The sequence below is a fragment of the Calonectris borealis genome, chromosome 14 (assembly GCF_964195595.1).
Source record: "Calonectris borealis chromosome 14, bCalBor7.hap1.2, whole genome shotgun sequence".
NCBI lineage: Eukaryota > Metazoa > Chordata > Aves > Procellariiformes > Procellariidae > Calonectris > Calonectris borealis.
Genome location: NC_134325.1, coordinates 10,866,086 through 10,880,773, shown reverse-complemented (window position 1 = coordinate 10,880,773; position 14,688 = coordinate 10,866,086). Strand labels below are relative to the sequence as shown.

The window sequence follows — 14,688 nt, the reverse complement described above, 5'->3', positions numbered from 1 at the left end:
CATTCGCCGAGACCAAGAACGGCAAGAAAAAGAGGAGGGAGATGGGGAGAGCCTGGCTTCTCCGCCCTTTCTGGGCAGCCCTCTGGCTGGGGGCCGAGGAGGAGTCACCAGGGCTGTGTTGGGAGCTAAATCCTGGGGGCAGCATGAGCACCCGGGAGCAAGGGCAGGAGGAGCAGCCTGGGACCCACTGGCCAGCAAGACCCGCTGGGGAAGGGCTGGGGCAGCTTTTGCTGCCAGTGGTGCCTGGAGGGCAGCAAGGCCAGGGGCCAGCAAACCTCTGTCACCGATGTGCACTCTGTCCTCACCGTGTAGTCGCAGAGAGTCAAAGCAAATGCCCCTGCAGAGTGTCGGGGGCGTGGAGGTGGGAGACTCTTCCTGAAGCAATCCATTCATTGCACCAAAATGGCAAAATGCCCCACTTTCTACTCAGCTCCAGGGGAGCTGCAACTCCCTGATGGGTAGGAAGGGGCAGCAAGGTTTGAAGCCCTTACAAAATATTTTGTCGCCCTAACAGTTCTTTCCTTCTTCAGGTGACTCCTTAAAATGAAAAATCCCTCCGGATCTCTATTTACTGCAAATGGCATCTAGGCTAGAGGTCTCAGATATAACTAGGGTTTAGCTAGCTTCCTTCTTCTTTGGAAAGCTTCAATAAAAATCAGACAGCAGGTGCAGTACTTAAAAATATTTCTTGCTTTATAAGTGTCTTCATATTTTAAGCTATTTTGGGCACTCAGAAAGGGAAGTATTTTAGAACAGTAAATCCAATATTTTTGTTAGGCTCCTAGGCCTGTATTTTGGTATCTAAGTGGGCTTCCTGGTTTTTGTAGCCCTGAGCGCTCACCAGTCCTATAAAACTCCCTGAGAGCTGCTGGTGCTGAGCACCTCTGAAAGTAAGGCCACCTATTTACATACTTAATTTTAGGCATCAAGGATTGACAATTTAAGCTTAAAATGCTACATATCTCTGTATTATTGCACCCTCGGTTAAAAAGCAGTATGTTTAAGTTGTCTTAGTTGTTCTTTACGAACCCCAACTGCTCAGCCAGTGCAGCTAAAAAGCCAGCCACCAACAGCCATACAAGCTTGCCAGCATGCTGCCCACTGCGGACGAAAAACCCAGTGCTTCTGTCAAGGAGGCCTGTTACAAAGCCAGGCTGTTATTTATACGCTGCAGTTCCAGGATTGTGGTAAGCATCCGCAGAGCTCACCGCTTAGTATTGTGAAATTACTTTCTGAAACATTTTGCTTTTCAGCTAGAACAAAAACGTGATTTGTTCTCATCTGGGGAAAAAAAAAAAATCGACAAAAAGAAAAAAGGAGGGAAGTAAAAGATTTACAAGTTCCTTCGTTTTTTATTAAAAAGAAAAAAATCACAGCAAAACCTGCAAAACCCCCTCTTCCACTTTTAAGCAATGTGAAAACAAAACAAAAAGGGTCCCAAGATCTCCACTGGAAAACTTGAAAAAACAAGCAATCCAAGAAACCCCTATTAAGCATTTCCAAGAGCTTCTTTTTAGCCTTAGAATATATTTTATGGAAACCAGGGAAAACGGGGACATGTACCATTCATCACGTCAGATTAAGCAAACATACTTAATATTCCCTGAACAGGACTCTGACTGAGGCTCTCCAAAGATTAAATGTCAATATTTTACTTTAAAAAATAAAATTTCAGGGAATCTTGTAAATAGTACATAACTTGAGGTGATACTAGATTGTATTCTAGAAACACCTCATAGTTAGAGCAATCTTGATAAGCTGTGCTCTCTGGCACTTGGAATAAATGATCGATTTTAAGTATTCTTGATAGCATTTCAAAGCACAGACAAAAAACATTTGGGAATGAAAAACAATTACCCCAATTACCCCTCTGGAAAAAGCAAAAAAGAAAAAGCGTCTACACAACTGCATAAAAACCCCGTGTATTTAAATACACTCCTAGCACTCAACTGTTAAAAAAGAAAAAAATAGACTAACAGGTTAAAAATCAGGTTTAGGGCTGAGCTGTTACAAAGAGTAGTTCACTTTGCATTTGGACAGTGTTAAAACAATGATTTTAATGTGGATGCTAGTGCAGAAACCAGAGATTAAACACAAAGAGACGCAGACAGCTACCACATGCAGGAAAACGAGGTTACAGGCACGGCAGCACCAGGCGCTCGCCCATCACCGCGGGGAGGAGGAAGGGACAGGCATAGCAACCACAAGCCCAAAAGCAGAAAAGCGCATACCTTCAGCTTGGAATGAAAATCACGAGATTTCCTTCTGGCAAGAACCTGAATGTGACTAGACACCTGCAGGGTAGGGGAAGGGAGGAAACAAAGGAAAAGCCTGTAACCATGGAGATGAAAAGCCCCCTACAACTGGGCAAGCCAAACGTACCTTAATGGCGGCTTGAATTTCTCGAACTTTCTTTCTTGCTAAGACCTGTATGTGACTAGACACCTACATTGTTCAGGTTTATAGGGAAAAAAAAACAACAAACAAAAGAAAAACAAAAAGCAAATCAAATTTAAAATGTCTATTTTTTTCTTTTAAAAAAAATAACTTTTCTGAGGGGAGGAAGTTATTTGCATCTTCAGTAAGCTCTGCTGTTAAAGATACCGCATTCCCAGCCAGATACCAAGCTCTTAGCACCGAGGCTTAACAATACAGGTCATCACTGCAGTGACTTGATTAAGGAAAAAAAAAGAAAAAAAAAAAAGTGTAACCCACCAGGTTGTGCATTCAGCTACAAGATAGAAGACACAGTTCGCAGTTGGACGCAGCCCACGTGCTTTGGTACCGATCCCATCCGTGGCCAGGCCCTGCGCTCTCGCGCTGGGAGCAGGCAGGATTTCTACCCCATCTGCCGGGGATGCAGATGCCCGCTCTGACCATTTGCCACTAGGCTCGAGACATAACTTGGCACCGAGAAGTTTCATCCATTATTTATTGTGTTCTGCAGCTCCAATGAAGAGCCTCAGGCTGCATTTTGACCCCACTGAAATGCTCTACATTCTGGAAGAAACGATAAAGTACTGGCACAACATAGGTCCCCGAACCTGTGCTGGCTTCCTCGGTAATCTCAGCATCAAGCCTGCCCACAAAACACTCCTGTAAGTGGGGACCAGTAACTTGACATCAGCTTGAGTGATGTCCAGGTTTGGCCCATCGTCATTACATTTTGGTAAATTTGTCTAAACCCAGTCCTGCACTAGACCAGTTATTGGTCAGAAGTTGTTGCCTGTGCAGTGAAGGGTCTGGGCCCGGATTCACATTCCTGTGTACTCAGGCACAGGATGAAACCCATGCTATTGGTGATGAGGGTTTAATGATGCTGCCCAGCATTGCTCGGTAGCGCTCAGTGTCCTACAGCCCTCTGTGTGAAGGTTTAAAACCTGCAGTGATGGTAAAAAAAACCACTAAAGAGAAATCTCTTATTCTTATTTGACCCAGGGCATACCATATCAAGTGTTGTACATTTTTCCTAAGTTAGTTACAATTCTTGTCTGGGAAAGAACAAAGCAAAAGAAAAGGAGAAACAAAACTTGATTTCCTCCCTCTATAAGACTATTCCATGACAATAGTACCAAAAAGCCTATATTTTCAGTAGGGAAGCAAACAGTAATGCATAAATGAGCACAGCCCCTGAAGGCCACCTTCAGAGACTCCTTCGGGAAGCAGCTCAGGAACCAGTTTGCAGTAATTCAGAGTTACACTATTGCTTACTAAGCAATTTTGTAGTCAAACACATAGACCAAGTTTTCACATGTGTTCATTTGTTTTGCTTTCAGTGGGGTATTAGTGGTGTTAAAGGTTATACAAGAAGCACAGTCGTAACGTTTAATTGCTCAGTTGAAACTCAAAAGTAACGACAATCAAACTTTTCTAAACACTCAGTCTAAAGTGATTTATGAATCGCTACAGAGGGATGTACAAGTACGGAGGCAGAACATTGCCATATGTAAGCCATCACAGCCTTCTTGGTTTCACCGCAGCTCTGCCAGCACACGCTGGCCAAGGATCTAGCCCCAACGTCTGCATTTTGACTCCTGATGCGATTTTAAGATCCCAGCGTAACCCCTGACTACTGGAGCTCACATGGGCATAGCAGGGAAGAACTTGGGACTTTGTCTTTTGTTTCAGATTTCTTTGCCAATCTTTTCTTTGTTCCTTCTCCGTGTGCTGCAGTTTCTCTCCTTTCTCATGTCTTTTTTCACCCCTTGTACATACGTTTTCTTCCTAACTGACAAAGGACACCACCCAGGGCAAAATATCACCCGGTCCAAAGTGCTTTAAATCCGAGTGCTGGCAGCAGGCCATCTTTGTGTGTGCTGACTCAGCGTCACCTTTCCCTGCATTACAAAACACGCGTCGCATGCAAGTGGACGAGCCTCTGCCTTCCCCTTCGTCATGCACGTGGAGGGGGAGAAGGGGAATCTCGCACTTGACATTAGGGAAAGTGAGGGGACTCTGCGATTTGCGAAGCATTTTGAAGCAAGGGTTTAGTAACCACCGCATAAACTACACAGAGCGTGTGCCTTCTGCGAGGCTGCTGATCACCGTGGATATTATAAATTAAAGGATTTAGTCATATGAGATAAGTTAATGGTTATGTGATAATCATCTGAAAAAGACTTAAGACTGGTTAGAGGTTTATTCTGACTCTTTGATGAATGAAATCTTACCATGGTCACAGACCAGGAGCCTGGAAGGCTCTTAGGCAAATTTTTTAATTATTTTTTCATCCTGTAGCAAGTACTGCCCGTGAGTTGAGAGCATGATTAGGATCAGTCCTGCTAGATAGTTTTTATTTATTTACCTCTCATATCCAAGGATCATAACTTCTATTATATAGGCGAATTGGCTGGACTTTTAGAAGTTCCATTATTCACCACCTCAAAATAATTATTATATTCTGTAATTGTCCTTATAGAGAAATAAGGCACAATGCTTTATGCTTATGCTTCAAATTTTGAATTTTTTTTCCCCCAAATATAGGGAATAATAGCTTCATGTACACATAGGTTAATAAAAAATGCATCCTCAAGCCCGCACTGAAATGATGCACAACACAAAAAAAACGGAGTTTTAAATATTTTCTAAACAGCATGTATTTAATCTGAACAGTGAAGTCAATACATCATCTCATCAGAGCTGAAGCACAGCCAGCCACTGCAGCCAAAAATGCCATGTTTTGTCATTCACTGACATGCATACTTCCCCACTGGGTTATTTTACCTGCTTCCTGGTCCGTGTCTTCCCTGTTCTAAGTTTGATGTATCTGGCTATCAATTCATTCCTACCTGAAACAAAGAAAAATTCATCATAAGGGACAAGCAGCATCACATCCATAAATACCATCAAAATACCACATTTAAACATATGACTCCCATGCATATGAGGCTTATGTTTTCTTACACCTACTCCACTTTTCCTTTGCAAACTATTTATCAGTATTTCTCATTGCTCATCAGTATTTCTCTTCCCTCTCCTTAACAGACATGAACTATGTGCAGAGGGCTATGGGTTCAGTGTTTTCCCACTGAAGTCCTGCAGCTGTTTGCAGGCAGAGAGGCACCTCCTTGGTCAGTGGTGGTGCCCAGGATAATCTCTCGCTGGAGAACTCTCCAGCCCGGGGGCTGACTCAAGGTCTGGGCTCCTCTGGTTTTTTGCTTCGACTGTCCCGGCCCACCTGCTGGGAGGAACAGCTGCTCTTGAGAAGGTCTTGTGCGACCCGAGCCGAAATGCCAATCACTCAGATGTTACGGGTTCGCATCAGCTTTTCTGCAAGTTTTAATTCTACGAAGAAGACAGCAAAATCTATCCTTCCGGCCAGGAAGCACTCTGCCCCCTCCACTGATGGAAATCACTGTCCCAGTTCAGCAGGTTATCAATCACAGCCTTAACCCTACGCACAGGAGTGGTCACCCTGCAGTGCCTGAGTTCCTGCTGCAGTGGGGCCGATCAACACAGGGGTTTGTTATTTAGAGCTCTATTTCTCCTGGAAATGTATTGTATTTCCAAGTTTCTAAAATGGCTATTTGACTCTTCTTCAGTCACACATTATGCTACCTAATACAAACTAACATTTTCTTTCCAAATAATTTCCTTCCTAAATATTGCTGACATGGAAGATAACAGTTTTATGTGGTGCCCTGTTTATTTTCACTGCATATTATGTTACTTCTCCATGAGTTGTAATAACTTAAATATACTTGTTCAACAAGTCCTAAATTATGGAGTTATTTGCAGTTATTTGCTTATCTGTGATAAGCAGCCCGTGTGTAGAAAATGAGAAAACTGATTTAGCAGCAAGCTGAAAATGGGGAGGTTAAGAAAATAACTCGTCACCCACCCAAGTTATTTTAAAGTGGATGAGTACATAGCTGGGGAGTGCAGAAAGTTGTTATATCAGCCAGGGACTCAAACTTTTTTGGTTTGATGTTGTGGGGGAGGGACGGGGAAGTTTTGAAGTAGCATGCCTATGTCTGAAGGGTATTTTGTTGACTGGAAGATTGAACACAATTAGTCAAACTGGACCTTCATTTTCCCTTTTCCTTCTGTCTTCCCCTGAGCCTTATTTTACACTCTTTGTATCAAATGCCTCATGGCTCCTGTCTCTTCCATGGTTTGTTTGCTAAATGGGTACTAGAATATGAAATAACAACATGCTTCAGAGTAGAGCTGTGTTTTCTCTGATTCCCTTTTTGTTTTGGTCTAGACTGTGTGCCAGGTTTCCTGCAATGCGCCACTGTAATGGCGATATGAGGTTTGTAACTCTTCAGCAGGTCTCTTCAGGACAAACTTCAAGCAGTAAATTTTGCGTGAGCAAACAGTTACACAAACAAGCAACATTTCTGCGCACAAATGAGGGATTTCCGTATGCAAAAGGAACCTAATTTCATGCAAAGACCTTGTCTTTTGGATGGACAGCAGTCGTGCCCACAAGGTACTTGCCATTTGCAGTGAACAAGAGCCTTTGTGTTCATGGGTGAAACCAGGGAATGCTCAATCTCTGTACCTCTCTATTCTCATGTTCTTTCTCATCATCCGAACAGTTAACTTCAAATATGGAGAATTAGTTTTCATAGTTGTGGCTGTCTCCCTATGTCCTTATGCTGTAACAGCAGCTACCTCACAGTGACAGGACTGCAAATTCACTTGTAGGTGTTGGGCATGGACAGAAATGGAACTGCTCTACTCTTCGTTAATATTAGATGGAAAAGCTGTACAGTGGAAAAATATCATACAGTTTGAGAAAAGGAACCGACACCGACAGAGAGGTCAAAAGCCTGAGGCCACAGCAACGAGAAGGGAGAGGAAAAGGTATACAACAATGGCACATCATACTAAATGTGCTGTGGACAAGAATTTTCCAAAACCTTCTTGCTTGGTACTTCTTATGCCTCTGCAGTGTCCCTTTAATGAGTACTAGGCTAGCAGACAGTAAAAAAGTGCGCAAAAATTAGAAGGAAAAGGAAGATGCATTTCACCACCTGCCAATGGGGAGCCCGAAGGGGTGGTAGCCTGCAAAAGCAGCCCTCTGCGATCCAGTGAGATTCAGAGATCAGCATATTCCTGCAATCGCTGGTATGATAGGTGGTATGAACGTTTTCATATTTCTAAATGCACATTTTGATATAATTGGGGAATGTCCCCCTCCAGAAAGTACCTTCTTTGCATACCTTTAAGTATGTTCATACATTAAGCACCCAGAATAGTTTTTTGGTGCAAAAAGCATTGTCAGGTTGTCCTTATCAGCAGCTGGTGACTCTGAAAGGCCAATGACTCTGTAAGGTGATGTAAAGGATGCATTGCCAACTCTCGTCTGTACTGAAGATGTTTCAGATACATGGTCACAGCACAGGTCACTCCAGCCATCCCTTGCCCATTAAGGCAGTCCTATGCAGCCCTCAGCCGTAGCTGAGGAAGGAAGAGTTAAACCTTCTCACAGTTTCACAGTTTTCTTCCCAGTCAAGAGGGCTAAAAAACTATTTTTGAAGGAAAGCTCAGATTCCCAGGCAGCTACTTGACAGGAAAAGCAGCTTTTAAAAAACACCAAGCACTGAAAGTCTAGACTGTGTTATTTAAAATACCAGTCAAGTGCTGTCTCCAGTTGAGCCCCAGTCCATCCATGAAGTGCTTTGGCTTGAATCAAGGGGGTGTTTCTCTAGCTGCTATCTAGCCCGGCAGGGGTATGACTAACAGGATTGTGGTTTTGCAAAGTGATCGCTTCCTCTTAAGGTGAAGTCTAGCTGGAGCCTAGCTCAAGAAGAGTCAACAGGGTGGAATAATTTGACTTAACTTACAGGGAGGAGGAACTCTACAAGGAACCATACAAAGTGGCCAAGGCAACAGCCTTACATTTTCCTTACAGCCATATTTTCAACACAGCAAAGAAACATGCACCAGGTTTAGCCAGAACAGAAGATACTGTAGTCTCATGGGGCTCACTAAATAACTTCTGCCCAGCCACAATGATCTGAAAAGACGTAACTTCTTTTTTGGACTACCAAAAAGCCATAAACACAAACATAAGCACTGCCTGACATATACAAGATAGATGTCCCGGACTAAAAGTTTACAGCTTTTATGTTATCTACCAAACACTGGTGCTCTTCTTTACCAGCTCTGACAGATACTAACAAAAAAGATCTTATCTACTGACGCCCAGAGAGGATTTTACAGAAAGGAGGGCTGAATAATCCTAAAAACACCCTTTCCTGTCTTGGGAATGAGAAGAGTCTGAAACAAAAGGAGGCTCAAGGAACTTCTTTAATTGGCCATTAGAAACCTTAGGGTGAAAAATGCTCATTAATAAATAGATCTGTTTTTCTCTAAGAAGAGCTCAGCTGTGGAAATACTTTCCATACACGCCCTCCCTCACGCTCTCTGTCATATATATCTGGAAAATTGCCTGGCAGAAGAGAAGAGGTCAGGTTTATGAACTGTAAATGTTCATCTCCTTCTTCTTGTCATCCGCTATGACAGTCTCCTACTTTGAATGTTTTGGTTCAGGTATCAAAGAGAGGCGAAGGGAGGTGCCCAGTCAGATAAAACATCTTCACAGCACAAGAACCTTTTCCCAAGGATTTTGAAAGGATCATCAGGAGAGGACCACAACAAACATTTTATATAGGCTGCTTCTTGTGGGTTTCTTTTTTTTTCCTTTTAAATTCATACTTTATCCGTCACGCCCTTCTGTACTGTCAGTGCAATTGCACACTAAAATTCTCCCTGGACTGATGCTGAGGAAGAGGCATTTTACATTTACAACAGAGCATCTTTTTTAATCATGGCAGGAAGTAAAAAAGGGGTTCAGCTAGAAAACGGTGCAGGTGCTAGGAAACCCGCGAGGCTTCGCGGGGTGCCGAAGCCTCACTGTGGCCCCTCCCGGGGAGCGGCGGGGCCCCCAGGGCAGCCCTGCTCCTGCCGGCCAGCGGGACACAGGCTCCCTCCGCCTTCCCAAACTACTGCCCCGTCTCGGAGGAGCATCACCCTGAAGAAGGGAGTGTGTGGTGATCCTGAATACCTCACAGGCGGCATGGCGGACTGACATTTCTGCTCTTCTTGTTCAAAATAAGTAGAAGCAGCTGCAAAGTGGGGAGGCTTCCACCCGCCTCTCCCCGGGGGAGGCAGTTGTTTCTCTAACAGAGGGCCCTTGTGCGGGGAAGCCTCCCCCACTAACGTTATTTCCAAAAACAGCCTAAAGCAGCCAAGCATCAGCCCCCACAAAGGTCTCCATGAGGCCCCCAGGTGCCACCCTTGGTGCTGAGGGTGGGTTTGGCCCCACTCGCCCAGCATGGGCAAGGCCCCCGAAGGTGAAAATCACTCCCTGGGTGAGGAGGACATAACCAGCAACCCCTTCATGGGCCAAAAACGGAACCACCACCTCTGCTCAGGAGCCACCAGACCACTACAGGCAGCTCTACCGGGACCTACGAGAGCTGGAAATGCCTGCAGCCACGCTGGGTCCCTTTCCCCGGGTCCTGGCCACAGGTGTCGCTGCCCAAACCCGGTCCCCACCGGCAGCGGGGCAGCGAGCCGGTGCATCACGTCCCTGCGGAGCTGCCGGCCGCGTGGCAGGCAGGCATCTCTATTTAGAACATTAATGACATAAATTAAACCTCCGCCCTCTCAGCTCCCAGTAATAGGCACCATCAAAACGTAATAAAAATAGACAAGTGTGGGAAATCAAGCCGGTTAGCAATTTGAAAATGAACAGCTAATTTTAAAAAGTTTTCATACTCAGCAAAATAATCCAAGTAATGATCAAGTAGAAAAGCCTATTCTTTTCAGAGAATGGCATACTATGAATTTCTCCAAATTCTGCGAGGCTTGAAATAGGTATTTCACATCCTTAGCGCAAAGTCTGGGGACAGACCTGCATAAACATTTCATCTCCCAAGTCATGCTCATGGCCATATTTTCACCATGGCAAAGCTTTTCAGCTGGTTTTGGTAAACTCCGTTTCTGGTCGCCTCTGCTCGAAGCTGCTACGACAGCCTGGTGATCACAAAGTGCCACACATGTGCCCGGGGGCCGAATTTGGAGAGCTAGTGGGAATTTTGCTTGATGAGGAGCCTGCTGACGAGCTCACTGCACCTCAGGCGAGCGCTCTCCTGGGACAGCCCCTGTGAGCGGCACTGAGCCCTTTGTCTCGCTGCTGAGCATGGGCCAGATCCAGATCCCACCCGACGTCGCGGGGGTCCGTGCGTGGACATCGTCAGTGGGGACGGGCTGGTCTGAACATTTTCCTCCATCTGAAGGTGGCCATGGAGCCCTCGGGCAGCTGGGCTCGCAGCCCACGGAGGAAGAGCCGTGCCGCCGCAGTGCTCAGCCCTGGCGCTTTTCTGCTCCGTCTTGCCGGCAGAATATCCGGCTTTGGGAGAGCTCGCCTAAAATTCGCCGGTGCCGCCTTCTGAAGACGCTTTAAAGCTAAATTGGCTAACAAAAAGCCTCTTGTAGATAAAAGAGCTCTGCAAGTCAACAACTGGCTAAGCAGTTTAAACCCCTAAGTAAGGCATCCTCTATTTAAACGTTATAGGCAAATCTAATTTAAGCTTTAAAAATATTATGGGCAGGTGTTTAAGTCGTCCGCACACTGGGTTTTGCGAGGGCTTCGGAGGGGGCTGGGCGGCGCTTCCCAGGCGGGCAGCATTTTGTTCAGACAAGCTTTCTGCAGAAGGCCACGTGACATAGGCCAAATAAACAGCATCTGGGGATTTTCAATTACAGACCTTCACCCAGCATGCCTGCACTGTAATCTCTACCAGATGAGGCTCAGGCCTCACTATTTTCAATAATTCACACACTGTGTACACATAACATGACAATAAGGGCATTCATGCAACCGCCTGATTCGCACATCAAAGCTCCCAAATGGCCAGCTGTAAGCATGCTTACTGCTGAATAATTCATTCTTTTCACAGGCTTGAAAAAACGCTCAGCGGGAGTTGGCAAGCTTGTGTTCTTTCCTGTGTGGTATGCTAAACTCAAATTTTGAAAGAGGTACAGCCCCACTAAAAAGAGTCAGAGATCCAACTATTTAAATGTGCATTTGCGAGCTTTCGGATGGCTGCTCACAAAAAAAAAAAAAAAGAAAAAAAAAAAAAGAAGCACTACGTTTCCAAGTGGGTAGCGGAGATAAGATGAAATAGCCTACATGTTTTGTGGGGCAGGTGTTTAATAGAAATAAAATGATAAAACTGTTTTCCGGATAGTAAAATATTTTTTACACATATTATTTCTTGCTAAATATCTTAGATATACCAGAGGCATAATACTTAACAAGTTCAGCAAACTTGAAATTTCCACATACTTAGCATAAATTTTCTACTATATGACAAAGAGGGTTTTAGTTAAGCCTAACACATATGAAAAAGGCAAACACAGAAACACCAGAGCTAATTCTGTAACTCCTATTTACTGTTCTCACAGATATGGGTTGAATACTAATTTCTAGATGATATTTTAACAACTCCAAATTTGCAGCTGTGCCTCTGAACATTTAGCTTGCAACTGGTGAGTGTTCCAGATATTGAAAATACTTTGGCTTTACACAACAGAAGCATCATTTCTTTAAGAAAAAAAAAAGGGGGGGGAGAAAAAAGAAAAAAGAAGTCTGCTTCATAATATCAAGTTTTCTTGACTGTCAATCAATGCCAGAACCAGCAGGATCAACTAGTCATGACCTCTCCTTATAGCAAACACATGCTGCTTACCAGCTGTGGACTGTGTTTTTTTACACCCTTTTCTCTATCATTCAGAATGGCTTCCTCCTAATCACAATAATCCCAAAAGTGCTAAAACATATCAATCGTCCTTTAAGCCCTGCCTACAAAAGGCCAGCCGTCCGGCCTTTATGGGCTTGTCCAACAGCAGCTGATACTTCATTCAACTACAAATCCAATTTAGCAGTTACAAGAGGTTTAGCATCACTGGAAAAATATTGGTGTTGATCCTGCACTCTTAAGTCAGCAAATATTCTTTTGCCATATTGTTTAGCTTTTTCTGCCATATTTACACTTCTGCTGGATTTCCCTGAATGACTTCAACAACAGCATTTAACCTCTGAACTGGTAATATTTACAGTTGATCAAACAGTGATTTTTAAAATATGTTTACCACAATTACAGAAACATAAGCCTATTTGTATTCCAACTGTTACGATTCTGAAAAAACCCAACCAACAACCCTAAAAACAAACACAGTCATTTCACTCAAAACCATAGAGCACACTTTATGTACTAGTTATGCAGGATGTTATTTATTATAGCCCTTTGGGCAAGTTCATGGCAATTCTTTCACTTCTGTATTTTTAATTGCCAAGTGAGCCAATGCAAACACTCCCTTGATCCCCCTCCACTTTTTTTTCTTTTTTTCCTCTTTAAGCAGCAGTATATGTAATGCCTTAAAGTAAAGATGGGAGACCCTACCTAGGGAATTTACTATTCCCTAGCCCAAATCTGCAAATCTGTGGGACCACTCAGTTTAGGCAGCTTTAATGGAAATATAATAATGGGAATATAAGGCAGGAGACAACTCCTCCAGCCCTGTGGAAGAGAATGGGAGCTGCTTTTCACTTACTTTGTAGCAAAAATAATCAGCCTCAAACCTGCATCACGCACAGGATTTCCATCGCTCTGCACGGGCACTTGCCGGAGGGCCGGGGCTGCCCAGCTCACCCGCAGCCAAGGACGCAGGCAGGTCCCCACAGCCCCCCCAGGGAATGGGATGGGGGCAAGAAAAAATGAGTGTCTTAGACCTGCTGGAGCTTGTGGCATAACTCTGCACCAAGTCCTTCAAGAGCCAAGGCTCTGGCTCTGAATGTGGGTAGGGACCACGCACAAAAGTGGCCGTCCCAGGACAGGACCGGGAGGAGACAACAACCGCAGGTTCCTAAAATGGGTTATACGGGCTGCCCGAGTGGTGTGGGTGTATGCAGACACACACACAAGATTACAATAAGCCACTTAAGTATTATTATACACAAATTAACTTCTTGCAAAGTATACTGTAACTGGGTTGCCCAAGACGACAGGGAAAAGAAAAGATCCAAGAAACAAAATAACCGAAATAATCCCTTTGGATGCTAATGAGCGAACAATTACAATGACTCATTGAAGTTATATCATAATGATACTTCCAAAGAAAAGAACTTTTTGTGTATTGTATTAAAAACAACAACAATAAAATGATCCCAGATTGAAGCAATACCACAATTTAATTTATACAGCAAAAGGGAAATGACCTAATAGTAGCATGGAAAGATATTCTCCTCATGTCAAGTCTTAACCTTTTGGTTTTTATCCCAGCTTCAGTTGTAAAGAAAACAACAAAAAAGACCCATAGACACATCTGGTTCAAAAGTCTTCATTGACACTAATGCAATGCATTGGATTCTGTTTGGCAGCTCTTCATACTGGGAAATATTCCACATAAGCAATGTTTATTAATTTTCTTCTTCTGAGTTTTTAAAAACACAGACAGAACATATTTCAAAGAGAGAGAAGAGTGATCCAGAGATCTCTCTGAATATTCATTAATTAATATTTTGTCAGTGTCAGTTGTCTCAACAAAAGAAGGTTTTATAATTTACTCTAAGCCCCATTTAATTAAAATTTAAATGTTACAAAAATACATGGAAATTTTTTGCTCCCTTGTAATTATATTATTTTCTACTTACTATAAACTGTATCTTACTGCAACCAAAAATGCATTTCAAAACAAACAGCAATTTTTAGACTTCAGAATATACAAAGAAATCCCCATAGGAAAAAAAATCCCCAAACTTGACCTTTGCCATCTCTCTGGATCGGCTACAGATGTTTAGTAGATTATACAAAAACCTAGATGTCCTTAATCTGACATTCTTTTTTTTTTTTCCCCTGCTATGATAGGAACTCTTAGTAACCTATCTGCGAAGACCCCGTGCGACTTCCACGTGCATATGTAATTGCTGTGTTGTTTTCCAAGGTAGTTGCAATTTTTCAGCAACATGAGCAGTGCAGAAAGGAGGAGACTCTTACCCAACACTACTGACAGAAAGTCTGATTTGGACAGGAATCCTTCAAATACACAGACAATGGGCTGGCTGACCTGTCATGCATGATGGATGAGTTAAGGGGATTAAAACCACTATTTGCATTAGAATAGATAAAAATTAGCAAAATAGAATTTCTCAGTAGGTGGCTTCAGTTC

General features: G+C 43.5%; 1 protein-coding gene across 8 annotated transcripts in view; it reads right to left on the bottom strand.

Annotated features, from left to right (window-relative positions):
- Positions 1–14,688, bottom strand: part of TEAD1 (TEA domain transcription factor 1) — a 155,649-nt gene that overhangs the window by 37,650 nt on the left and 103,311 nt on the right. For 4 of the 8 annotated variants that reach the window (XM_075163192.1, XM_075163197.1, XM_075163194.1 and 1 more), the window contains exons 2-3: positions 5,224–5,288; positions 2,383–2,445 (exon numbers count right to left, since the gene is read on the bottom strand). In XM_075163192.1, the coding sequence (XP_075019293.1) occupies positions 2,383–2,445; positions 5,224–5,288 (128 nt within the window). Of the gene's footprint in view, positions 1–2,225; positions 2,295–2,382; positions 2,446–5,223; positions 5,289–14,688 lie in introns of all 8 variants that reach the window. The other 4 variants (XM_075163198.1, XM_075163191.1, XM_075163195.1 and 1 more) reach the window with 4 other exon arrangements.